General features: G+C 41.3%; 1 protein-coding gene across 2 annotated transcripts in view; it reads right to left on the bottom strand.

Moving 5' to 3' along the window:
* USP42 (ubiquitin specific peptidase 42) overlaps positions 1–25,517 on the bottom strand; it is a 37,664-nt gene extending 12,147 nt beyond the window's left edge. For both annotated transcript variants that reach the window (XM_075899489.1, XM_075899490.1), the window contains exons 1-14: positions 25,280–25,517; positions 23,603–23,803; positions 22,574–22,684; positions 22,284–22,386; positions 22,107–22,174; positions 21,723–21,793; positions 20,763–20,845; positions 19,579–19,690; positions 19,044–19,184; positions 16,081–16,181; positions 14,668–14,818; positions 13,253–13,999; positions 11,671–11,762; positions 9,148–10,647 (exon numbers count right to left, since the gene is read on the bottom strand). In XM_075899489.1, the coding sequence (XP_075755604.1) occupies positions 9,148–10,647; positions 11,671–11,762; positions 13,253–13,999; positions 14,668–14,818; positions 16,081–16,181; positions 19,044–19,184; positions 19,579–19,690; positions 20,763–20,845; positions 21,723–21,793; positions 22,107–22,174; positions 22,284–22,386; positions 22,574–22,684; positions 23,603–23,803; positions 25,280–25,517 (3,719 nt within the window). The remainder of the gene's footprint in view (positions 1–9,147; positions 10,648–11,670; positions 11,763–13,252; positions 14,000–14,667; positions 14,819–16,080; positions 16,182–19,043; positions 19,185–19,578; positions 19,691–20,762; positions 20,846–21,722; positions 21,794–22,106; positions 22,175–22,283; positions 22,387–22,573; positions 22,685–23,602; positions 23,804–25,279) is intronic.
* Between the last annotated feature and the right edge of the window lie 2,198 nt (positions 25,518–27,715).

Genomic DNA, 27,715 nt, shown 5'->3' on the forward strand with positions numbered 1-27,715 from the left:
AGCAGCTGATTCCAGGAAGCCCAGGGCAGAGCAACTCTGCCTCGGGCTTCCTGTAGTCAGCACTGGTCAGTTTCAGCAGCGGCTGACTTGGGGACGCCTGGGGCAGAGCAGCTGGGGTGCTGCTGGGTTGCTCCAGTAGTGCCCAGAGGGCGCTGCAGGACCAATCGGCAGCGCCCCAGCTGCTCTGCTCCAGGGTCCAAAACAAAAGCCTGGTCTGCTGGGGGGGGGGCACAGTAGCCGCGCCCCTCCCCCCCCAGCAGACCAGGGATACGGGAGCAGAGCCGCAGCGGCAGCGGGGTGCCGCGCCTCTGAGGCTTTGCTCTGGCAAAGCCTCAGAGGCGCGGGACCCCCCGCGGCTGCGGCTTCAGTCCCGGTGCCTGTGGTCTTCTGGGGACCGTCCCCAGCAGACCACAGGCACCGTGACTGAAGCGGCAGCAGCGGCGGGTTCCCGCGCTTCTGAGGCTTTGCTCTGGCAAAGCCTCAGAAGCGCGGGAACACGCCCGGTGCCCCTGGTCTGCTGGAGACGGTCTCCAGCAGACCAGGGGCACCGGAGCAGCTTACGAACGGGGATCTCTCGCCCAGGAGCTTGCAGGTAGCAATCCGCTACCTCGACCTCCGGGGCGAGAAAGCCCCGTTCGTAAGTGCGTAAGTCGGGGACTGCCTGTATCTGAGCCTCTCGCTATCATCTTTGGAAAATCATGGGAGACAGGAGAGGTTCCAGAAGACAGAAAAAGGGCAAATATAGTGCCCATCTATAAAAAGGGAAATAAAGCAACCCAGGAAACTGCAGTCCAGTTAGTTTAACTTCTGTGCGAGGGAAGATAATGGAGCAAGTAATTAAGGAAATCATCTGCAAACACTTGGAAGGTGGCAAGGTGATAGGAAACAGCCAGCATGGGTTTGTAAAGAACAAATCATGTCAAACCAATCTGATAGCTTTCTTTGATAGGATAACTAGTCTTGTGGATAAGGGAGAAACGGTGGATGTGGTATACCTAGACTTTAGTAGGGCATTTGTTATGGTCTGGCATGATATTCTTATCAACAAACCAGGCAAATACAACTTAGATGGGGCTACTATAAGGTGGGTGCATAACTGGCTGGATAACTGTACTCAGAGAGTAGTTATTAATGGTTCTCAATCCTGCTGGAAAGGTATAACAAATGGGGTTCCGTAGGGGTCTGTTTTGGGATGGGCTCTGTTCAATATCTTCATCAACGATTTAGATAGTGGCATAGAAAGTACGCTTATTAAGTTTGCAAATGATACCAAGCTGGGAGGGGTTGTAACTGCTTTGGAGGATAGGGTCATAATTCAAAATGATCTGGACAAATTGGAGAAATGGTCGGAGATAAACCAGATGAAGTTTAATAAAGACAAATGCAAAGTGCTCCACTGAGGAAGGAACAATCAGTTTCACACATACAGAATGGGAAGCAACTGTCTAGGAAGGAGTATGGCAGAAAGGGATCTAGGGATTATAGAGGATCACAAGCTAAATATGAGTCAACAGTGTGATGCTGTTGCAAAAAAAGCAAACATGATTCTGGGATGCATTAACAGGTGTGTTGTGAGCAAGACACGAGAAGTCATTCTTCCACTCTACTCTGTGCAGGTTAGGCCTCAGTTGGAGTATTGTGTCTAGTTCTGGGCACTGCATTTCAAGAAAGATGTAGAGAAATTGGAGAGGGTCCAGAGAAAAGCAACAAGGATGATTAAAGGTCTAGAGAACATGACCTATGAAGGAAGGATGAAAGAATTGGGTTTGTTTAGTTTGGAAAAGAGAAGATTGAGGGGGGACGTGATAGCAGTTTTCAGGTATCTAAAAGGGTGTCATAAGGACGAGGGAGAAAACTTGTTCATCTTGGCCTCTGAGGATAGAACAAGAAGCAACGGGCTTAAACTGCAGCAAGGGAGGTTTAGGTTGGACATTAGTAAAAATGTCAGGGTAGTCAAACACTGGAATAAATTGCCCGAGGAGGTTGTGGAATCCCCATCTCTGGAGATGTTTAAGTGTAGGTTAGGTAAATGTCTATCAAGGATGGTCTAGATAGTATTTGGTCCTGCCATGAGGGCAGGAGACTGGACTCGATGACCTCTCGAGGTCCCTGCTAGTCCTAGTATTTTATCATTCTAAGACTCTCATCACCAAGATGATATCCCAAGATAGGGCAGTTTTCTTAACTGTGCTTTTGTACCTAAAATTTACAGGGTGCGCCAATTGAACTGTAGTAGACTTATGACTGGATGCAGAGAAAAGTGCACGTCTTTTACGGCAGCGGTTCAAAATTTATTTTATACTGCGGACTGGAAAACTCATTCACAAGCTTTTGATGGACTGGCAATGTTGTTTGCAGATTTACATGTTTATTATGCAAATATGCTAATATGGAAATAAAATGTTACTGATCTTTCAGAAGGTCCACCCCCCAGAGTTCCTCAGTACCAGCCCTAACCCCTGGAGCCCCCCCAACCCTTCACTACTCCCCAACACCAGCCACTGACCCGAGAGTCCCCCACACTCAACTTCCCTAAGTGCCAGCCTCCTGCTCTCAGAGTCCCCCCCCAGTACCAGTCCCCACCCCTTAAGAGGCCCCCACTACCAGGCCCCCCCCACTGTCAGCCTCCTGTTTCCAGAGCCCCACTGCACACAACCTCGAGCCCTCCCCAGTGTCAGCTCCCAGTATTAGCCCTATCTCCAGAGCCCCTGGTGCCAACCCTGCCCCCATAGCCGCCCACTACTAGCCCTGCCCCCCCAGTGCCAGCTCCCCACCCCAGATGCTCTAGTGCCCCACCAGTGTCAGCCCGGCACCTCTTAGAGCTCCCTAGTACTAGCCCTGCCCCAGAGCCCCCCAGTATTAGCTTTGTCTCAGAGCTCCTGCTCCCAGCCCCCCCACTTCTTAGAGCCCCCATCTCCAGAGCTGCCCAGTACTAGCCCTGCCCCCCTCAGCCCTGCACTGCCACCAGCTGAACGCCACTGCCTGGGTCGTGGCTGCCATGCTGGGCTTCGTGCAGCCTTCCCTCCGTACACCGAATTGCTCTTCTGCAGCTGAGAGGAGACCCTGCCTCTGCCTAGTGCTGGTTGGCTGAGAGGTGCGGCAGGACATGCCTCTCCCAACAACCCCAGTGGGAGTGGTATACCCCAGCCTTGGCCCCCCGAGCCATCATGGCCCGGCAGCGAGCTAGCAGTTGGGAACCACTGTTTTACAGTCAATGTTGTGTGCAGTCAGCATGCATCTCACTACATGTGCCCTTACTTTATTCTGGAGATAGGGCTAATATTGGGAGCTGATGCTGGGGAAGGCTTAGGGGGTTGTGTGCAGTGGGGCTCTGGTAGTGGGGGGCTCTTAAGGCCTTTAGCAATACCCACAAGAAAAAACTATGCAGATGGAAATCAGTGGAATATGGCAGCCCTGAGAATGGACAATGGTGAACAAAATGTCGAGGAGCGCACACAGGCCCCAGATGGACTGCAGGTTGCCCTCCACTTCACTAAAATCAAGCTGGCCAAAACTCAAAATAAAGAGCACATCTTATTTTTGTAACAGTTGCTGCTGTTCCCCTACTCCAACATCTCTGCTGCTTTGCTGAAAGACAATGAACTACTCAGTATATCAGATAATGCCCACTGCTAACAGATCAGTCATGCTCAGCAACAAGGAAAGAGTTGAGCATTCAGCTTCACTCCCAAGTTCATTTATTTAGGTTTCCCATTTTTGTCCTTATCTCCAGGATGAGCGTGCGCGTGCGCACACGCACGCGCACACAGTCAAACTCTATACCTATCAAACACTACAAATCAGCCCTCTGAGGTACGTCTAAATATCATCAGACAGTGACTTTTTTTTTTTTTAAAGGAATCAGTCTCTTAGTTTGTCTATTTAAAAAAAAAACCAAAACACCTCCTCCAAAGAGCTAGAAACAATCTGGCAAGCACCAATAAGGATGAATGCAAATAGTTGACTACTCACATCTCCCCTCCCTCCACTTGCTGCCTCAGAGGGCGGGGGAGCAGCAGCTGGTGCTGGGGGGAGCCAGCTTAAAAGCCAGTTCCCCCCCGGCATGGCTCTGTGGTGCTGCCTGCCCTCCCTCCCCCAGAGGCAGCAGTGTAGGTAGGGGAGGAGGGACTAGGGGAGACTGCCATGAAGCAGCCTCTGCCCACAGTGAGCCCAGGCTTGCCGTAGGCAGAGGCTGCTCTGCATCCCAAGGAGCAGCCCTGTTCATAGTGGCTGGGGCTGGCCCCAGAGGCCACTCCGGCAGCAGCCCCTGTTCACAGGGGGTTCCAGCTCCCCGCTGACGCACCCGCCCACAGACAGCAGCTGCTGGACCTGGCACAAGCTTGGACTGAGCAAGCCTGGCTCAGTCCTGGCTCACACTGGATCCAAGGGCTATCCCTGCTGCAGCTCTGCAGTTTAAATGTAGTAGGAGCCAGGCTGCCTGCCCACCCAGCTCTTACTACTTTTAAACAGCAGAGTCGCAGCCAGGACCAACTCCCAGAGGCTTCCTCCCTTATCAACTAATTGTGTAGTCGACAGAAATTCTATCGACTATACGATTAGCTATTTACTTGTTTCCTAACATCCCTAAGAATCAGACACAATTTGCTTCCTTTGCCTCCAAAGGGAAAGCACAGCTTATTAAGAGAGGAACTTGTCCATGTCTTCACTCTCCATGACTGCTACATACTTGCTTTAAATTTCTAATCAAAAGGGAGAGCAAAACAATGGGGAAGAGAAATTTTCAATCTGTCACTGGGAGTTATTACTTTTACAGTTTAATGCAGGTATACGTATTACGCTACTGTAAACAAATACAAAATGATATGTATTAATGTTCATAGGCACTCTTTACTATTAGAATGCAGCCGTGAACAGTTGAATGAGTTACATACAGAGATCTATGTATTCAGTGATTGCTGGGACTACAGAATTCAGATGTTGCTGCAAAAATTGATTAAAAAAAATCTTGAGTTTTCATTTAAAAGAAATTATATTTCTTATCTCTATGGTTAAGGAAAATAACCTTGAAATGTAAACAGGTAGCAGGCCAATGCCTGCTTGAACCCGCAGACAGCATAAAACATACACATCTGTCAGGATCCTCTAGACTTGCAAATATGTGGTCATGGAATATTCAAAGATGCCATAGAATTTAGCAATTTGCCAAAACCAGGTATTTCAAATTTGTTTTCTATTCCTCTACCCTTCCAACAGCTGCCACTTGTGGTCCAGCTTTCCCCATAAGGAGGAGATAACTGGATTACAGTGCCTGCTTCCTGTACTGTTCCAGAGTCAGACAGCAGGGCTGTCATTCTGGAGCCCAGTTTGCAACAAGGGAATGGGAAGTAAAGAATGGTTAACTGGGTCCCACCCCCAGCCTGCAGGCTGAAGGAACCAGTCTCCATGTGCTACTCCCCCCTACAGCTGACCCCCTGCAGCCTGTCTTCATCCCCTTGAGCAGCCCCCCCCCCCCCCGCATCCAGTGGTCTCCCCCCTCAGTGGCTCCTCTTGCAGCAAACTGTTGGGTGGGGGGCAAAGCTCCAAGGGCTTCCCCCTTCTGCTGCCTCCCCTGGAACACAGCAGGCTGCTTGGGGATGGGGACGGGGGGGGGACAGGTTAATACTCCAGAGGCTACTGGCCCTTCCATAAGCCTCTCCCCACAGCCTGCAGGCTGCCTTGGGGGTGGGGATTTTAGGCTTCCCCCTATGCAGCCTGCAGGATGTCTGGGATGGAAAGGACCAGAATCCAGAGACTGCTGTCCCCTCCAGTGACCTCCTCTATGACCTATAGGCTTGGGGGGGGGGGAAGGTTCTGGGGGCTGCCCATCCCCAGTAGACCCCCATGCGGCCTAAAAGCTGATGGGGGCAAGGCTCCTGGGGCTGTCTCTAGCCTCCAGCACCTCCCTCCCTGGCCTGCAGGCTGTCTGAGAAGGAACCAGTCTCCAGGTTCTGCTCCCTCCCTGCAGCTGGCCCCCTATCTTGGAGGGGGGGGAGGGAAAAGACCAGGCTTTGGGGGTTTCCTCCCCTTCAGCACCCCCACTCCAGTGGCTCCCCTGTCCAGCAAGCTGTTGGGTGGAGCAAAGCTCCAGGGGATCCTACCTTCTGCTGCCACCCCGCCAGCTGTCCCCATGGAACACTGCAGGCTGCCTAGAAGGATGATGGTCCAGAGGCTGCCACCCTCTCCAGCAGCACCTCCCTGCAGCCTGGGTGTAGGGAAGGTGAGGCAAGGCTCCAGGGACTTCCTCCCTCTCAGCCTGTGGGCTGTCTGTGGGTGTGGGGAAAACCAAGTTCCTGAGGCTAACACCGCCTTCAGCACCCCCTGCCTACAAGCCGTCTGGGGGAGGGTGAGACTCTGGAGGCTGCTGCCCCCTTCAGTGGCTCTTCTTTGTAGTCTGCAGGCTGTCTGGGGGCCTGAGGCTCCAAGGGCTTCCCTCCTCGAAGCCTGCAGGCTGTCGGGGCGCGGGGAGGCTCCAGGGTATCTCCCACTTCAGCTGCCCCCCCCCACAGCCTGCTGTCAGGGGAGGGTCCAGGCTCTGGGGGCTGTCCCATCCTCCAAAGGCCTCCCCCCACGGCCTGCAGGCTCTCCACAGGCAGGTAGGCTCCAGGTTTGGGAAAGGGAGCTCCTTACTGGTGTGTTGGTAGGCAAATGGCAGAGCCCCAGCCCTACTACCACTCTTTTGGTGGGTGCATTCAGTATCGCATCCCTCCCCTGTATCCTTCCCTTTTGCATTCCTTCTCTCTGTGCCCCCTCCCTTTCCATATTATGGGAAATAGTCCCATTCCCAGCACTTCCTGTTTTCCAGGCACAACAAAACCCTGACCTTGATTTAAGTTAGGGTAAGAGGAATCTTTATACCAAATTTGGTGATCCTAGGACTTATGCTTTAGGAGGAGTTCCTGAATAAACTGACAAACAGACTAACTCCAAAATACATATAGAGATTTGATTTTAAATATTATCATCTAGCAAGTAAGAATAAATATGAAAGTGGACCTAAAACATAAGACTGTCTGTAAATGGGTCAAAATATAATGTAATTTATTTGCTATGACAGGAAAGCATATCATTTAATACTGCTGAACAGTAAGGTGCCATAATGGCTGCACAGTTAAAGTTGCAAACACAACAAAACCCAGGACTATGTTCCCTTAAATTAGCATTAAGGTTCACATAATCACCTGGGAAGATAGACAAATTTTCTACCTTGTTTTCCTAGCACACACTTCTGTAATGCAGGAATTCTAAGCAATTTTAAATCCATCTTTCTGACGTTTCATTTGTAATTCTGACTTTTGGAGGGGCCTCTGTATAAACACACCCAGACTTATCACACAATGACTAAATAAAGTTATGACTTGCTCAAAGTTTCCTTTTCTGCAATGAAATCCAAGAGGATATTACTGGTTTTGGTAGGAGACAGAAGGGGTTTCAAGGCCTGCAGATGAGTGTAGTTGGGGGAGGGACGGCTGTAGAATAAAAGGTAGCTCCACGGGCTGCCTGGGATTTGCTACCCTGTGCAAGCAAGAACCCCACTGCAACCATGAACCTTCTCAGGGAGGGAGATTTTTCAACAGGATTTGCTAAGAGTAGTGAAGTCCAGGTGGAGGACCTCAGAATTAACTCAAAAGATTCAGATGCATTAACATTTCCCTGTAACTTTTACCTTAAGTTATGCTGTATTCACTGCACTCCCCCCCGACAAAAATACAGGTGGTATTGTTGAAGAACAAAGGCAGAGAAGCACTAGCACATGCACCGTGCGAACCAAATCCAACCACAACCTTCTCGCCAGGACTCTTAGAGCAGCTCACACCTGTTTAAACAGCTGGCTGCTCTCTGCTCTGACTGCATGAGGCTTCAAATGCTGTCCCCACCCCCCAGCAAAATCTCTCAGCTCCCACTGGCCAGTTTCCAGCCAATAGGAGCTGAGAAATTTGGCTGGGGCAGCATGCAAAGCCTCCTTCCTCTCCATCCCCTTGCTGGAGCAGAGCCACATGGAGCAGCCAGCCATTCTGACCTGGGTGGCAGAAGACAGGCAAAGAGGCTATGTCTCAGGTTCCTGCAGGATTGCTGACTGGGAGCCTTTTAGGTAAGTGCCTCCCAGCCAGAGCCTGCCTCTGGCACCCCACTTCCTCTCTCCTCCCAACTACCAACTCAGGTCACCGCCTAGTACCCCATCTCCCCATGGTCACAATTCCCTCCCAAACCCTACAATCTCTCCTACATCCTCTCCTGCATCCATACCCTTTCCCTGATCCTGCACCCTATTCACCTGCCCCATGTCACCATTCAAATTCTCTGCACCTCTTTTCCCCCTTCTCCCAAGTCACAACTCTCTCACAGACCATGCACCCCCCTCTCATACCCCTCCCCCAGTCAGAATAATCTCTGGCACCCATACTCCCTCCCAGACCCTGTACTCCAAGCCTCTGCATCTGATCACAACATGCTTCTTCACCCAAATACCTTCACAGACCCCATGTCCTCTCTGCAGTCTAGTCTCCTACCTCAAGCTCCCTTCTGCAACCCAACCTCCGTCCCAGACTCTGCACCACCTGAATAGAAGTATGGCACTTGACCACTTACAAAAATCTTGGGAGTGGCCTCCTATTAAAAATTATTGTCCACCCCTGCATTAACATGTCTCTAAACCTCGTCTTCCTATACACATGAACTGGTCCTGTGTATTCAACACCCATCTAGACTTGTAACAAGCCATTCAGTTAAAAAAAAAAAAAAAAAAAAGCTGCATGATTGCATTCTCTCTATTTTAGGCTAACATTTGGTGTGAACAAAATGTAGCCCATTGCTACTTTGGGAAGAAAAGTTTTTTTTGTCATGACCTGCCTACCTAAGGTTGACCATAGCCTGTTTTGAAAGTGTACAATAAACTTAGGATCTGTTAGCAGACAATTATAAACATTATTTGTTTGATCCTGTTCCAACGCACTCTCAAACCTCAACATGGTTTGATCCCGTCTATGTAAGAAACATCAAACTAACATCGTGATCTTCCCTAATGGACTTTACAGTACAATTGGCTCAGAAGCAATGGAAGGAAAAAAGGAAGACCAGGGAAATATCCAGACACAAATTTGGAAGAGGAGTTTATTTAGAACGTTGTAACTGAAAGTTTGTCTTGCTTACCGATCATCTTTCTCTCGGTGTTTATCTTTGGATTTCTTTTTTTTCTTTGACTTTTTGTGTTTTTTCACTCTTTGTTCTTCCATTGGCTCACTCTGCAAACTTCTTCTGCGTTTCTTTTCCATATTACTGTCACTACTTTCTAGACTCGCACATTTTCTTTTTCTGTCGTTTAGATATTCAGATTTGTGGCAAGAGGTTTCAAAACTTGAATTGTTTTCTTCAGACATAGGTGCACATTTTTCATGGGAATATTTTTCAGAGTGCTGAGAGGGAGCTGACCAATGATAATCTATTTTGGAGCTACTGAAATGTTTCTCTTTAGCTACTGGTTCATGATTCCATCTTCTTGTGTAATAATCATCCCTATATGACCTACTGTTGTAACTCTGACTTGATTTATCATAGTCTCTGTCCCCATGAATGAATTTTCTCTCTCTGCTACCTCTTGCTGCATAAGGAGGATAATCATTGTAATATCTGCACTTATCCCATCTCCTTGGTAAATCTTGGCAATATCTTTCCCTACTCCAAGATCCTTCTGTTTTAGAATGGCAATATCTATTCTTCTCATGATCAGTTTTTCCTCTACTTCGAGATCTGTAATTGGTATATTTTCCTAAACTTCTGTCATTATCAGGGTTGTCTCTTTCTCTATGCATAACTTTGTGCTTATTTCCACTGGAGTGCTCCTGTTTATACCAACCCTGCTTTGTACTCTCTTTGTTGTAGGAATGCCTTTTTTTGGCATCTGGTTTGTTTCTGGTTTGCTTCTCCTGCTCTACGCTTTCAGAACGCTGCCTTTTAGCACGGTAGTGCCCTTTGTCAATTTTTTTGGGGGAGCAAATTCTTTTCTTCATTGGAGAATGAGACTTAAATTTTTTCTTATCCTTATTTTCTTGACATTTTTCATTACCACTCAGTCCATCGTTTTCTTTAGAATAATTACTCTCTAAAATGTTATCCAACTTTGTAGAAGTGTCATTAGTAGGTGGTACATCTGTATAATTATTACCACTCTCCTTTGTTTCTTGGCATTTATCTATAATAATTAGAGTTGTAAGTTTTATAGAACTACATTCATTGTCGGACTTTATGAAGGGGCTTTGCCCCAATTTCTCTGCAGTCTCAGCAGAACCTCTGATATGCAGAGGACTTTCCTTCAAAGTCATTTTTACTTCTTGTGGTCCTCTTATCTTATCTGTATAATCCTTGGTATCACATTGTTTAGAGAATTCATCATCAACTCCCATGGATATTTTCTTAGTGTTACACTGTCCACTGATATCAAAATGTGCATTCTCAGTTTTTGATACAATACTTTCAGCAATTTCTTCTTTGGTAGAAATAGTCTCAAGATCTGATTCAGTAAAGGAATTCTGGACATTGCAGGAAAGGTTAGCGGGAACTTTACTAGACTTCTCACAGGAAACAGGACTGTTGCCACTGACTGAAGTTTCTACATGACCATCATTCTCAGAAGTGTTTTCAAGTCCAGTTGCACTGCACAAAATAGAAATATATTTGTCTTATTTCTGATGAAAGTCACAAACACTCAACAAGACAATTTTTAAGAGTTCAGTCCTTTTCATCTGTAAACATCTGACTCCTGGAAAGCTCTGAAAGACATTCTGTTTAGAAACACATCAAATTATATTGCCTCCTCATGAGGAAGGCTCTTTTGCTTGCTCTTCTAAGTACAACACTTCATGGGCAACTATCCTGTCAATTCTCCTACTTCCTCTACATCTACTTGCTGCTTAGGCCAGGTCTACACTGGTGGAGAAAAATCGATACAAGATATACAACTCCAAGTACATGAATTGTGTAGCTGGAGTCAACATACCTTGCATCGATTTTCTGGGATGTTCCCACACTGGGAGGTTGACGGGAGAAATGCTCCCATCACCTTCCTTACTCTTCACAACAGCAGTGCCCTCAGGGTTCAATTTAGCGGGTCTTTATTAGATCTGCTAAATCGAACTCCAGAAGATCAGTCGCTGAAGTGTCAACCCTCCAGTAAATAGAGAAAAGGCCTTACACTCATGATCATACTTGCTATGGTTGCCCTTCCCCTCTCCCTCCTTCCCAGAGGTCAGGAAGGAAGGTGGCAGGAATTTACACTCACCTGGTCAGCGTCCTAGCAAAGTAGCTGGGATTATTCCTAATGACCTGCCCATGATTTAGAAGTGTGGTAAACCAAAAATACTTATACCCACACTAATAAATAGATATTGTGTTCATGCATGCATTCCTAGGAGTGAAAAGAAGGGGAAGAGGAATATAGAAAATATAGACAATACGACAAAATGTTTTTTATGTAGAATGTTTTTCCAAAGTTTTACATGAGGCATCAATAGGTTTTTAATACAGGAATAATAGGGACAATGCCAAACACAGGTTCTGTTCTTTCATTACGATATTCCTACAGTAATCTAAATCTTTCCATTTAAGTATTAAGAATTAGTACACTCATAATAAAAAACTTGTATGGCATTTTAATTTGGACAAAGCATATTATTTTACCTTATTTCTTCTGACAAGCTTTTCAACTGCTTATACCGGAAAGACTCTAACATTCTATCCTCAGGAACTGGTGGCAAAACTGTAGGTATTATCTACAATTAAAAAGTACCAGTTAAAACATAAAATGATAGCGATCGTATATAAATTTGTATCTCATCCCAAAAAGCCTTGAGAGCTTTCTAGTTACATCCAGGCATGCAAAATTATACACATGGATCACTATAGGCACAGTGCCTGAATGTTCAATATCACAAGCATTAACAACACTGCACTTCAATTTACAAAAAAGGAAAACTGAGTACAATACTACACATTTAAGTTATTTGATGTTCAGCACTACAGTTTTTGCCTCATCTGAAAGACTGCATACTTAACAATACAATTCCTCCCCCAACAAGCACTTAGTACCTCAAAGATTTACATAAACATCAGCCCTCATGAAAAAGCAGGGTGGTTTACAGCCCAGATCCTAAACCTGACTTGCCATACAGCCCAGAGTAAATCACAACCTCTCCATGTTTCTGTTTTCCCAGATCACAGATGGAATTATAGATAGGTACAGGCAATCCCCGGGTTACGTACAAGATAGGGACTATAGGTTTGTTCTTAGGTTGAATTTGTATGTAAGTCGGAACTGGCTCCAGATTCAGCCGCTGCTGAAACTGATCAGCGGCTGACTACAGGAAGCCCTAGGCAGAGTTGCTCTGCCCCGGCTTCCTGGAATCAGCCGCTGATCAGTTTCAACAGCGGCTGAATCTGGACTCCTGGGACAGAACAGCTGGGGTGCTGCTGGGTAGGTCCCCGCAGGACCAACCCGGCAGCACCCCAGCTGCTCTACCCCAGGTGTCCCGCAACAAAAACCTGGTCTTCTGGGGGGGAGGGGGCACACTAGCTGCGCCCCCTCCCCCCCCAGCACAGCAGGGAGACCCGAGCAAAGCCGCAGGCGGCGGGACCCTGGCTGCTCGTGCGGCTTTGCTTCTTTGCCCCAGAGCAAAGCCGCACAGGCGGCAGGGTCCCCCGCCTGTGCGGCTTTGCTCGGGTCTCCCTGCTGTGCTGGGGAGTGCCCCCCAGCACACCAGGGAGACCTGGAGCTGCTTTTCTCACCCCGGAGGACGCGGCAGCGGGACTGCTGCGCTCTGGGTGGTCCCGCCGCCCGTGAGCTCCGGGGCGAGAAAAGCCCCGTTCTTAAGTGCGGATCCGACATAAGTCGGATCTGCGTAAGTCGGGGACTGCCTGTATTTAGCATACCTACTTCTCTAGTATCCAAGCACAACATAATGCTTAGTATACCTACCTCACTGTGTCGAAAAACATTATATAAATTCTAAATATTAGACACTACTGAGAGAAGCATCCTCTCTCAATCTTGCAAATCTCATTTCCCCATCTGTAAGTATTGACTCAGCTTATCCCTGCTTAGTATGTAAGATCTAAGGGAACCACATCACAATGACTACAGTCTGTGTCGCATATTTTCCTCTGAATTTTGTCCAGATTAGGAATATTTTAATGTTGAACACATCACAGTCGTATTTATAAACTGCCACAAAGAGACATTCTAGAAGAAAAATGTAAAACTCACTTTTCCATGCAATCCATTCGCTTTAGAAAATGAAACTTCTGTAGATTTAACAGGCTTGACTTGGCAAGTAGATTCGTCAAATTTCAATCCATTTATTTCAGGATCATTATCTATACTGATAGCACCATTAACGGTAACATTTTTTGGCAGTTCATGCTGGGATACAGCCTCTTTAGCATCTTGACAGGAAGAACAGGAGTTCTGTAATGTACTAACTACATTTCCAATCAAAATTCCATTAAAAGATTTTGAGTGGCCAATCTCCTTAACTAATCCCTTCGACTCCTCATCAGATTCTTCTGAAGATTCTGCACCGTAAGGGACCAATGTACTAGAGTTTAGTTTAGAATTGCCATTCAATAATGGCTTAGAACAAGATTCGCTAGGAGCTGTTTGCTTAGATACTTTCATAGCAACTGACACTGTAGGTGCATTTGAGGTAGATTTTGCTGCAGAGGAATTTGTAATTGTGGATGAAGCAACAGGCTTGTTGAGATTCTCCAAAGAATTATGAAGGCTGGATTGAGAGAGAGTTTGGCGAGTAGGCAATTTGTTATTGTGAATACTGATAGTGATTTTCTGTTTTTTTGAGGGGTCAGGAGTAGTAGATCTGTTAATTGTCCAGTTTTGAATAGAAGTTGAAGGTGGAGCTGATGCTGGTCTGTTTAGGGTAACATTGCTAGCACTTGCCACAGAACTGCTTGGAGTTTCTTTTAGTGATCCAGTTCCATTTAAATGATTGGAATTCTGTAATTACAAAGAGGTTACTATGAAAATGTTTGCATATGGATAGACAGTATCTAATATCCCAAGACATTAAGAGCTTATTTGATGTTTCCACAAATTGCCTCAGTGGCTAAGCAAAAAACACCTCCGATTTGATATATAAATCTTATCAGTAGTTCAGTGCTCACATTTTTGTTCACAGATTTTCAGTGTTCACATTTTTTTTTGAAAACGTTAATGTTGACTGCAATTCTTTGTTAATTGTTAGATACAAAAGAAAAATCCAAACAAGCCCCCTATTTTTGCAAACCGTTAAACATTTGTACTAATAACTGAGAACATAATCAGTCTGGTTTCAGTCTGAACTGAAGTGCAAAAGATGAAACATCATAAATAAAGTTAAGTTGGAGTTTTAAAATTATTTTAGTTTTAATAAATTCAAGTATATGTCATTTTCTGAATACTTTTTGCACATAGTTTGAAGCAATGGGGAGTAATATTTGCACAGTTCAGTATTTGCCTCTATTACAGTGTTTCCAACTGCTTAGGTTGCAGAAAGCACTGTGCACAGAGCCAATATAGTAGGGAAAAAGAAATCCGAGATCCTGAACATTTATAAAAGATGAACAAGGGCTGTTTACAAAAGTCCTGCCATCAAGTTGATGATATTATCTACATATGAAGATTACCTTAATCATGTGAGGAGGAAGTTGTGGTCCAATAAATCCTGATGCTCCCTGCCTGCTATTAACCACCTGTTGACTGATAACTGGACGGGGAGAAGACTGTCCTGGTGTATGAATGGAATGGGTGTGTTCTCCATTTTTCGTATCATTGGACCTAAAGAAACAACTTCATTTATTCATTCAGTCAATTTGTTCTCTTGCTTAGCCTAGGCTTTAGACACATCCCACCATATAAGAGCCCTGCAAATGCTCTCATATCCACTTTATATCTGCAGATGCGGATGCAGATATCCACGGCTCATTTTTGCAAATACAAATTTTGTATCTAGAAACCTGCAAATTAGAAGATATCTGCTTTATATCCACAGGTATCTGCATCCATTGATCATTTTTGCAGATGCACATTCTTGAATCTGTGCAGGGATACAATAATACTTTATATAAATCTGTTTTTTATATAATCTTTAACGAAGGCTACAAATTGTAAGCTACATAATAGATCTCCTGTTATAATTCCCAACCCCAAACAGCAACTCAACTTCACAACACTCATCACACCTCAATTTCATAGAATCATAGAACCATAGAGCTGGAAGAGACCTCAGAAGGTCATCAAGTCCAGCCCCCTGCTCTAGGCAGGACCAATCCCAACTAAATCAACCTGGCCAGGGCTTTGCCAAGCCGAGACTTAAACACCTCTAGGGATGGAGACTCCACTACTTCCCTAGGTAAACCCATTCCAGTACTTCACTACCCTCCTAGTGAAATAGTTTTTCCTAAAAGCCAACATGGACCTCTCCCACCACAACTTGAGACCATTGCTCCTTGTTCTGCCATCTGTCACTTCTTTCTCCATCCTCTTTGGAACCTCCCTTCAGGAAGTTGAAGGCTGCTATCAAATCCCCCCTCACTCTTCGCTTCTGCAGACTAAACAGACCCAACTCCCTCAGCCTCTCCTCATAGGTCATATGCTCCAGCCCCCTAATCATTTTGGTTGCCCTCCGCTGGACCCTCTCCAATGTGTCCACATCCTTTTGTATTGGGGGGCCCAGAACTGGATACAATACTCCAGATGTGGCCTCACCCCTAGAGTCAACCAATTATACAGCATTTAATCCAGATGATTAAAAAAGATGGAATTATAGATACATCCTTTCACTCTGTAGATAGTTTTTTCAGTGTGGGTGTAGGATGACAGATATTTAACTTTACATTTCCCCCCCCCCCAAAAAAAAAGAAAAGAAAAAAAAATTAGGCCAGACAGGGAAGGACAAGTTCTATAGCTTAAACTATAGGTGGAGTTTTATGGTAGACAGAGATGATTAACCAAATTGAACTTTTTTCACCACAAGAAGAAAAAATATGAAGGACAAGAAAGTAACTGAATCTTGAACATGTTTTGGTACTTGATATTACCTGATATAGAAGAGCACATAAGCTTGCTGATTAAGGACAGATTTGATGTCACTGTTGGATACAATAGAATCATTCATCTGGTACCAATGCCCATTACTGGCCTGCAAATAAATCAATGACATCTTTTAAATCAGTTACATCTGCTAAAAAAACAAACAACACACATACCTAATTAACTGAAAAATAAAGAGCACTCTGAAATATAGTCATTTGCATTATGTACAATAATGATTTTTTAAAAAATTAAATCTCATATAGAGAGATTTGTTAATCACTAGCAAATGTTAGTGATATTCCCCTTCACTAGTGCAGACTTTACTCTAGCAAGGGAACTGTTCTCAAAAGTTGTTTTATTTTTTTAGAGAAGATCTCTTTTGCTAAAAACACTATCTTTTCAAGGACCCACACAACAAACCACATATACTACAATAAAGGGGCATTAAATAAAACTGGCAAATCCATAATTAATAAAAACACAATATAATCTATGGAATTCACATTCACAAGATAGAGGCCAAGAATTTAGGAGAATGTGAAAAAGCAATCAAGGTTTCTACAGATGTGAATACCAATAGATACAACAGAATAAACATTTTATAAGATATATAAACCCATTGCTTCATATCATACGCTAACACCCCGCCCTCGAACGGGGGATTAGGAAGTGACTAGTTTTATGGTCAAGTTTTTCTATAGATGTCCACATATCCTGTCCCATGAACTATCACACTATTTTATAGGCAGTTAGCAAAAAGAATACTGCAACCTTATTGGTTCTGAAAAGGAGCAGAATTAAGAATGCATTACACGAGTGGGGTCTTTGTTGAGTATGTCACTATGGAAGAGTCCTTTTACAGACAGCCATGAAGAGCTGAAGGGAGAGCTGCATGGAGGGAGAAACTATGTTTTAGATTCAGGTTAATTAGTTTCTCATGAAAGCAAAACTCTAAGTCAGTCAAATCTTCAAGAGAAAGAGAACATGTGAGAAAAACAAAATTAAAAAGGAGTAAATATTCTGTGAAACCAGGTAAATATTTTGCTTAGTAAACACAATCTCTGCAAGAGTAAATTTTTAAATAAATATTCTAAGAGAAAGATTCTCAGAGTCTTGCCAGGAGTATAACCATTTATGAAGCAGGCAGAAGGGGCTAATTTACATGAGTGTATTACAGTAGTCAACTTGTTAAACAATTTATTCTTTAAGGGCCTACATGGTTCTCATTTCAGTGATGATTTCCTGATGCCTTAATCAAGCAGAATCCTCTTTAAAACCATGCTTTATAGAGCTGCAGGACTGCTTCCTTGTAATGGTACCCATTCAGCACACAAGACTAAACAAAGCATAGACCCCAACTACCTTAGTACTTTCTCTGTTGCCTCAGAGCTCAAAGCATGTGTGCTGTATCATCTGACTTAGGGCAAAGTGTGAGATTTGCTAGATTTAACTTTATAAAGTTTCCTAGTTTAGATAAATTTAAGACATTTCTCGTCAGAGCAGTCTCATATTTTGAGCATCAATGGCTCAATTTGGTGCCAAGGTAATGCTCACCTCAGAGACCTGCAGAGAGTTTAAGAGATGCACTACATGCCTCTATATTTCCTCAAATCAAGCACATCTGTTGCCTGACTTATTTAAGTGAATTCCACTCTTCTGCTCCATACTCAGTTTGTAAAGCTATTGCACCATGTGCACATTAGAACAGCATCAGGCTTAAACTAATGAGTTTCTAGATGCTGACAAATAAATAAATCCCTCTCTATCTGAGGGGCCCCAGGACTACAGGACCCACAGAGGGAGATGAGATACCAGGAAAGAGGAAGATTGAGAGATACTCAATCACATGACAACATTCCCAGGATTCTCAAAATCCATAAAAGTTTTATTATATGTATCCTGGCAGTATTTAATTTCTGAATTAGTAAAATGAAAATAAGATGAGGAATTGGGATTAGATGCAGAGAATTTTGATTTGTCTGTAACCTAACCCTTCCTTTTACTCTTATTTATCCTATTATAAATTTCTAGTAGCTCAGTCGGGTTTTAGTGAAGGGCATTACAACAATGGTCCCTGCTGGATGCTTCTAAAGTCTGATGGTGAAAGGACCACCAGTAATCATTTACTATTCAGTAAGCACTCAAACTGCACTCTGTAAGACACAAAGGAAGCCACCATCCCTGTCCCAATAAGTTTACTACCTAAACAAAAGATAGGCACAAACACTGGCAGAGGATCTTGCTAACTTAGAAAATCCTTTTTAAACAACAGAAAAATCCCTTAAGAGCATCCACAAAATTTTGCTGTCAAGCACTTGTGGGCCTCTGAAAACCTCCAACTAGAAAATTGCAGGACTGGGAACCTAGTTGTAAACTTGCTAGCATAACTGATAATCCATACTTGCACAACACGGAAGAAGTCTTGTTAGTTAAATGGAGGAATTTCATCTCCAACCTGAATTGAGCAGAAAAGTTCCTAACAGGAGAGGCCTTCTACAATGAAGAATGTTTCTAGACAGACAGATGTGAGAACAGATGATCCAACTAATAGGGAGAAGTGTCCTGGTCCTAACACTAAAAGCTAAACAAAATTAAAGGATTCAGTAGCACTAGGATGATGGTCTGAGATAGCTTTAAAAAGAACACAGGAAGACTCACTGTTTTTAATTAATAGAAATAATTTGGGTAGTTCTGAGACTCCCTTGGGACAATCCACATCCAAAAAGTAATAAAGGAATAAAGGGAATTTCTTTAGGAGGATGACAAAAAATGTATGCAAGATTCTGTGACCTTATATGGATGGGAACCTATCAAGATAGAGCTAAACAAACAGTCTGCCTCTCACAGTAAAGGTTGTATTGATGAAGACAAGAATGAGAAATTAATGTCTCCAATGCTTATTTTTGAAAGCTTGTGAGATTAAAAAAAAAATCTGTTTATTAAAAAGGAAAAAGATGTTTATCATTACCTTTATATAGCAGTAGTAGTGTCCTGCATGACAGTTAATACCAGTATGCACCAGGACTGCATATAGAACATAAATAATTGGGTCTCCATTTGGTTGAGACATATATGGTCGAATATCCAGATACTCAGGATATTTCACATCCTAAACAGAAATAGAAGAGAAGGCTCAAATTTTGTTGAAATATGTTATGAACAATTATAGGAAGTTTAAGAAAGATTTCAGATGCTAAGGTAGAAACATTTCTAAAACTATTTACACATGAGTCCAAAGTGTACAAATAAAACAAAAATGAGGATTCAGTTTAATTTGGTAAATGATAGGTTCCCAAATGTCCAACACTGAATGGTATACTGAACTGCAGAATGGTGTGCTAAAAAGGCAGCTCTCGAAAGGCAGAGGAGGGGGTTTATTGTTGGTTTCATATGTATTGTTAAAATGGAACTCTACTAGTACTAAAAGAGGAAAAGACTGGCTTTGTATGGTTATTTGATATTAGAACATCTAAATATTAAAAAATGCAGACCATTTTATGTACCTTGGTAATTTTTCCGCCACTAAAATTTGAAAACCGTTTCAGAGACAATGTAAGAACATTAGAAGACCGATGTATTGTAAGCCTCTTTGAAGCAGGAACCATCTTCTTGCACCTTAAAAGCAAAAATAGGAACAGGATACAGACTTCGATGAATTTCTGGTTAATTGCCCATGACCTGTGACTTTTACTAAAAATAGCCATTACAAAATCTTAGCCTTACTAATATGCTATTAATATTTTACCTCCTGGGTTAGAACATTCGCTTCCTTACAGTAATAACTTAGGGTACGTCTACACAGCAGCATTATTTTGGAATAACTGATGTTATTCTAAAACAACATTGTGCGTGTATACACTACTAGCTTTTATTTTGAAATAATGTGGAGCTGGAGGACTTCTTGCTCCCACTCATGGTAACCCTCATTTCACAAGGAGTAAGGGAAGTCGAAGGAAGAGTGTTCTTCTTTCGACTTCCTGCTGCGTAGACAGTGCCAAAAGACAAATTAAGCTACTTAGATTGAAGTTACCCAATTGAAGTTGTTGAAGTTGCATAGCTTAATTCGACTTTAGCCCTGCTGTGTAGACGTACCCTTACCAATCAGGCAAGAACATTAGACAACTAAGTGTTGTAAATCTCTTTGCTTAACTGTACTTAGTTGAAATTATGACCTGTTTTGCATGTCATATTTGTACCTCTGTGTTCTTATCCAAATGTTTTAAACCATACATTTTTAAGCTGCAAAAAGGAAGTTGGATTAAGTTATGTATCTTTCAATGTTATCTAGGGCATGCTGTGTGCCCACTGATAAAAAATCCTAAACCTAACGTGCTATTTAACATAGCTGTAATTTTTAATCTACTTTTTCACTTTTAAAATTGTATGATTGTTAACAAACAATAAGAGTATATAAACACTTGTGAGCCAAAATGAGTGCATATCTTAAAGACTTCCCCACAACAACCCCCCCAAATCTAAAAGAACAATTAGGAGACTGGCCTTCTCAAAAAAAATTTCCTAAGTGTTTTGTATTGTACTCGCTTGGATACAAGAAGTGAGATTTTACCTTTCATTGTGTTTCTGAATTAAGCAAAACACAAAAACAAACCCCTCCAGTAACATTTGTAATACATCAATAGAAAGAAACAAGCATCTAGTATTATGATGTCATTAATATCCATCTTACTTGCTACATTTATAGGCATTTTCACCATCTAGTTGTTCAGGCTTCACAAACTGTTCCAGAGCTTTGTTTAAATTCTGAGCTGCCTAAAATAGTAAGGTAACAATGCAATACATTAGAACATAACATATGAACTGCCATGCTAGGTCAGACCAATGATCCACCTAGACCAGTGTTCTATCAACAGCGGCCTATCCCTGGTGCTTCAGAAAGAATGAACAGAACAGGCAAATATTGAGTTATTCATTCCGTTATCTACTTCCAGCTTCTAGCCGTCTGAGACTACGTCCATCAGAGCATGGGGTTACATCCATGACCATCTTGGCTAGTAGCCATTGACTGACTTATCCTCCATGAGTTATCAGAAACATCATAAAAACATATTTTGCTTGCAATAATATGAACTAACATGGTTTTAACAGAGATCTACTGCAGACTACTGAATTTATGAACAAGAATAGGGAGAGGGAACAGCCAAATATATTACACCACAAAATGTACTTGGTTCATTTTGACAAATATAGATGAAGTTTAATTATTTATAATATTTCATAGTACTGTGGTAATGGATCTGTGGTACACACTGTAAAAGTAGTACACTTGTAATTGATCTGTGGTACATATATTGTAAAAGTAATAATGTTTTAACAATATGGACTCTTAGTATAACATTCTGCAATTGAATTAGCTTAAGTGGAAAGTATGAGATAGCATTGTTATGCCTGTGGATTCATGAATTCAGGATAATGTTCTACTTTAATACTTATCCATATTAAGTAAGCACACACACAGACTGTTTACCTTGAGGTACCACAGAAGGACAAAGTACACTATAAGTCACACCCTTGACAGAACTTTGTGACTAGAATCAATTTAAATTCTGTATTTTAGTTTTCAAAAATTATGCAGTTAATTAAGGGTTTTTTTTTTAAGTTCTTCAGCCAAAACAATAAAATCATTTACCTTTATTTCCAATGTAATATCAAGGCATGGATCGAAGGTATCCGAGACTCCTTTGCAGTTCATACACTTTACTGAAATCAAAATATAAATGCTTAACACAAGAAGCAAAATCTATTGTTTTAGTTATCAGCACACATTAATTAGTATTTATGTTGGTGTAGTAAACAGGCAGCTTGTGAGACAAATCTGGACCACCAGACACTTTTGAACAAACCCTGAAATCTTTATATTTAGTTATTATCATAATTGTTATTTTTTATTATTTTGTCTGAAGTCTGGACCTTGACCAAAAAATTAACAAGATGATAAAAAATGACTAGCCCTAGTTTCAGTCATAAGGCCAACCTATTGCTAAAAAAAAAAAAAAAAAATTTAGAAAAGTACCTCTGGATCTTAAGTACCCTCCAAATATTTGATAGATGAGTGTAGTAGCCTGGGTATGTCTGTCCAATCTGAAAATAAATTTTGCAGTGATTAGAAGATTAAACTCCATTTATTGTTTCCTCTTTTGAAATCCCAGAACATGACAGCATATTCAAATAATATTTTGCTAGCACTTACTTGTTGCTTCCATTCAAACATGCTTTCTGCATAGCATCAACAGTGTAGTGTAGAAATTCATGAGCATCTTCCTGATTTCCAAACCGGAAATGTTTTGCTATGCCTAAAAATAAATATAAATGTCAAGTTGTTGAACATGTGGAAATGGATGAAAAGATGGGATTTCTTAAACTTTCCTTCCTAAAGCTATAAAAAGTCCCATTCCATAAACAATTAAATCGGACAGACAAACCAATAAAATACCTAACACAAAGATGGCATTTTATAAATAATTATTTGAAATTACTTACGTCTAAGATCACCGATGACAGCCGTAGGTTTGATGACATTGCCAGAGTTAGAGAGTACCTGGGTAATGTGAGATTGCATTGTACACATCATGCAGAATCCATGTTCATGACCTGAGAAGTGAAGCAACACTGCAACTCAAAATTAATAAAATATTTATCTACAGAAGACGTCAAAAAATCTTGAGCTTTTAGAATAATTTTGTGGAGATTATTCCTTTTTCAAAACTGAGAACTAAAAAAACCCTAGTTAGAAATAATAATAGCATTTCTTAGCATTGGTATAGGAAGACAGAATAGGACAGGAGGCTACTAGACCAACCTAGAATTAAAATAATGATGCTATTGGAATAAAACACCATCCCATAGGAAAAACTGCAGTAAAAATTTAAATTTTGCCATTAATTGATGCATCATATCTATTACTAATAATCTCAAAGAACAAACAAACCAGAAAAAATAAATGTTTGAATTAAGATTTTTTTAAATGAAGGCAAGGAACAAAGATTCCCAAGATCTGAATACCACCTCACTGAAGTAAGTGTTTGGATAGATATGGAGCCTATATCAGAGATAATCTGCTTCCATCTTTCTGTTTATCGGTTTAACTATTTAGACACTGAACATTTGTGTGTGTGTTAAAGAGCTATGCCTTAATTCTGTTTAGTTTAACAACAGTGAGGCAAAGTGAAAAGTAGACTATTCAGCAAAACTGAATATAGCCAGTGTCCTAAATCATGTCACCTTTCAACAAGATTATGGCTACCAGCAGGAGACATATGACAAATATTCATTATGCATATTATTTTCTAAATCACCTAAAAATTCAAACAAGGGAAGAAATACTTCTTATTCTGAAGTTTAAGTATCATACATAGACTGCTCCATAAGCCCACTGATAATGTGATATTCAAAATTCACACCTTCATGCTGAATAGCAAAATCAGGAGTTTCCTTTCCAGAATGACTGTGCTGCTTTCACTTCTACAGCTGATAAGAATTTTTTTAAATATACAATTTTAAAGAACTCACATGTTTTGGAGTGTTCATGAGAAAGCATGTAGTTGGCAAGAGGGGGTGTATAAGTCAAACACTGCAGAGCAGAGTTGAGGAAACATGTATTGCCAAGATTTTGGAGTCCAGCTCCAACTCTATGAGTTTGCTGCCATTTCAGACAAATCTTCTCTGCTGGAAAAAGAATTTTCTGTGGTGGAGCAATTCCATCACTAAAAGCTGCCAAAAAAAGCATTTTAAGATATTAAATTGTTTAGTTTTAAAATCATGCTAAATACCTTATGCATGAATATCTAAACCTTTAACAGAACTAATAATAATCCACATTCTAATAATGACTTGATGAGAAATCTGTTAAAGATTGTCTCACTATCACAAAGCAAGTTCTCAAGTCAACTCGAGCTCACTAAAAGATACGGTTTTGTATGGCACCTGAAAAAAATTAAGTGTGGAACGCACTATTACATATATATAAAAAACTTATTTTTTCAATTAAAAGACTAATTATTGCCCTGATTTCAGTAACCTAACTCTAATTCCTTTCTTATCTAGCTTCCGCAATCTGACTCATAATTCAAATTACTTTTTCCTTATTGTAAATTACAAGTAAATCTTATAATTCTTATAGTTTAATAATTATAAATATAAAGCATAAGGATACCAAAGCAAAGCAAGTAACAAACACTATATGTAAACCTTAATGATAGTATCAGGAAATATTGGACCGGATGGGTCCTCAAAAGACCAACTAGTTCAGTCCCCTCCACTGAAGGCAGGACTACCACGACCCCCTTTGACAACAAAAATTACTTCCTGACCACAGAAGGGGGGACGACCAAAGTCTGAGTCCATCTGATTCCTGCTGCCCTGGGTGAGAAAGTCAAAGCCTGAGTCCCACTGCCCTGGTTGGGAAAAATGGTCAGAGCTGAAGCCCAAAGGCCTATAGGCTGAGCCTCACCCACCCAGGACTGAATACCTCGGACTTTGGCCCCAAGCTCTAGCAAGTCTAAGTCAGCCCTGGCAACACCATTAAAACGGGGGTAATCACCAACTTTGGGGTCCCAACTCTCAGTTTGAGAACTGCTAAACTAGACCATTCCTAATCGTGTCTAACCTGTTCTTAAAACCTTCATTCCACAATCACCCTAGGCAATTTTGTATCAGTACCTAATTACTTTAACAGGAAGTTTTTCCTAATGTCCAATCTATACTACAATTTAAGCCCAGTGTTCCTTTTCCTATCCTCAGAGATTAAGAACAACAATTTTTTACCCTCCTCCAGTGATGTGGATCTTGGCACCAAGTCATTTAGGAGGAATGTTATATTTCAGACAACTCTAAATAATACAGGTCACAAAACAACACTGATAAAACACATACTTCACTACAGAAAAACACCTGAGTAAAAAGGTATACTTTAAGTAATGGAGAATCCCTCCTTTCCGTCCCTCAAAAAGTTTCCTACATTGATTGTAAACATGTTCAAATGAAGTTCACAACACTGGCGACTTAAAATGCCAAACTTACATGGTTCACAAAATTAAAGTCTGCTGCTACAATCCTTAATCAAAAACAGTCCTATTTTATATCGGTTGTAATGAGTAAGAACTGCAAGATGACGATGGCAGACTCTACTAAATAGTATCTGGTTTTATTTTTTCATAATGTATAGGCTAGAGTATAGAATGCACTTACATTGATCTTTCTGAGCTGAAGGTTTTGATTTATCAGGTACAGATGAACTAGAATAAACCGCAGCACCAGGTACTGGTCCCAAAGTGATCTTGTGCTTTGGAGCTTCCAAAGATGATACAGCACCCCAATTTGCAGAGGCCGAGTCCATATCTCCAGAAGAAGGTACCGTGGAGCTACCAGGCTGCTTCTGACAAGCTGCAGAGTTTGAAGACTCAGATACTTTGTCAACTATGGTCATTGTTCATCTCTGTAACACAAAATTAAAAATCCTGCTTGATACGAAAACAAATATTACTTGAAAAAGCACACCACAAGGAAAAGACTGGTAATGGTCACACTTTTCTCTTAATGAAACCAATTCTCTTTGCCAGACGGAAATAATTTAGAGAACTAAATCTTGTATGTGAATATTTCTAAAATGCACCCCTGACATACAAAACAAAGTTTTCCAGTGGAATTATACCACTACCTCATTTTTCCAGTAGCCAGCAAACCCCTGTGAAAATAGCTCTTAGGTATACTTTTCATTCGGCTTTGACTGCAACAGTATATTTGTCACAAAAGTGTAAACTGGTCAACCATTTTTTTAATTTGGTATTAAAATTTTGTAAAACAACTGAAGAAGGAATACAAAGACAGAGAGACCAAAAAATAAAATTGTTTTAAATGTCTTTTGCAAGGCTCTAGAATAAAAAACATTTTAAAACATGAAATTTTAATCCCTAACTGATTACACTAATATTGGATTTACCAAGAGAGACAAATTCAACATGTTTTTATTAAAAGTTTCTGTCATATGTGTATAAATTAGTCTGGGATTATCTAAGTTACCTACAAAATGAGAACATTCAACCACCACTCTCACCCCTCCTTTCCAAATGATGATTTACAATCTATATATCTAATTGAAGTCTCTGGCTCACTCGGTCTCGAATAAAGTTCTCTCAAACACCAAGTTACAGATGCAAGCCCTGATACACAATATGCAAGTGCCATCTCCTTAAGTCAGTTTTTCAAGTTCCCAATCAAAAAGAAAAGAAAAGATGCTTCAATAATGTCCATCAATACACTTGGAGTAAAAGTAGTTAAAAGCAAAAGAAGATGAAAAAGAAAAGAATACCAAATAAAAACTAAGTATTTTAAGAACATTATAGTCAAGACTTTTTATTTTTAAGCTTTTTTGAGAAGTAATGATTAACAAATACTTTGAAATTCCCAGGAGAAAAATACTACAAACATCCTAGGTATTATTCCTACTACGAATAAATTAAATCCTTCACTTGTTCCAAATGTCTAACTTCTACTGGCTAAAAAAACCCTGCAACATCAGGATAACTTCTTAGTTTAAAAAATGAATAGCACAGGACTACAAATATTTCTATTATTTCCTCTACATATTCTTCGACATGCATCTACAAATTATTCTATCCCTGAAACCACTTGGAATATTTTACCCAATCCACTTATACACACAATGCCTTATTGAATCTGTCCCCATGTAGGATTTAAAAAGTAATAACAGATGTAATTACTTGCCACGAAGCAGCACTGAATTTTGCATCACCGTGGTTAAGATCATGTCAACAATTCCATTAGAAACCAATATCAGTTTAACCTGAATGCAAACAAGTCACAGCACTCAGGAACAATTACTTACACTTACACACACACACTCACTCACTCACTCACTCACTCCCCCCCCCCCAATACTATTTTGCTCAGGTCCTTAACTCAAATAATTTTTGTTTTTCTTCATTTGAATCATTGTTCTGAGATGGGGTAGGGGATGAGGAGTTCAGTATGGAGGCTGCACTGGGGGGAGAGCTCAACCATGGCACCCCCCTGCTCATCCCTATTAATTAGTTAACCAGTTAAATGTTAAATTCAACGGATTAAAATGTACCACACCTTTTCATGACTTAATATACATATGTTAATAGCGTGGAACTACATACTACTGATTTACAAAGAAGAGCTTTACATTACAGATATCTAACAACTGGTAAAATAAACTTTATTTGGGTCTTAACCTGATTTTAGGCGTCACAGTTTTTTAAACAGTAAATAAAAAGCAGCAAGCCATCAAAGCCTAAAAATACAAAATTAAGACTATCATTCTACCCCTAATTGGAAGCCAATTATATGTCATAACCTTAGAGTTACTTCAAAGAAACATTTTTCTATGTCTTATAAAGCATGCATAAACTTCACTTGAAAGCATTATGGTCTCACACATCACCACCTGTCTGAAGGCTGTGCAAGTTAAACAAAGGGAGAGTCTGAAAAAAAAAGTACAAATTGAAGTCTTTCTTCACTTCCATTTCAAAACTACAATTTTCTTCAAAACAGATCCAAAACAACTATTTTGTATGTCCATTCTTACTTCAGTTCTCAGCTGAACACATTTTTTCTCCTACCTTTTCTTTCCCTCCAAAC

The sequence above is a fragment of the Pelodiscus sinensis genome, chromosome 16 (assembly GCF_049634645.1).
Source record: "Pelodiscus sinensis isolate JC-2024 chromosome 16, ASM4963464v1, whole genome shotgun sequence".
NCBI lineage: Eukaryota > Metazoa > Chordata > Testudines > Trionychidae > Pelodiscus > Pelodiscus sinensis.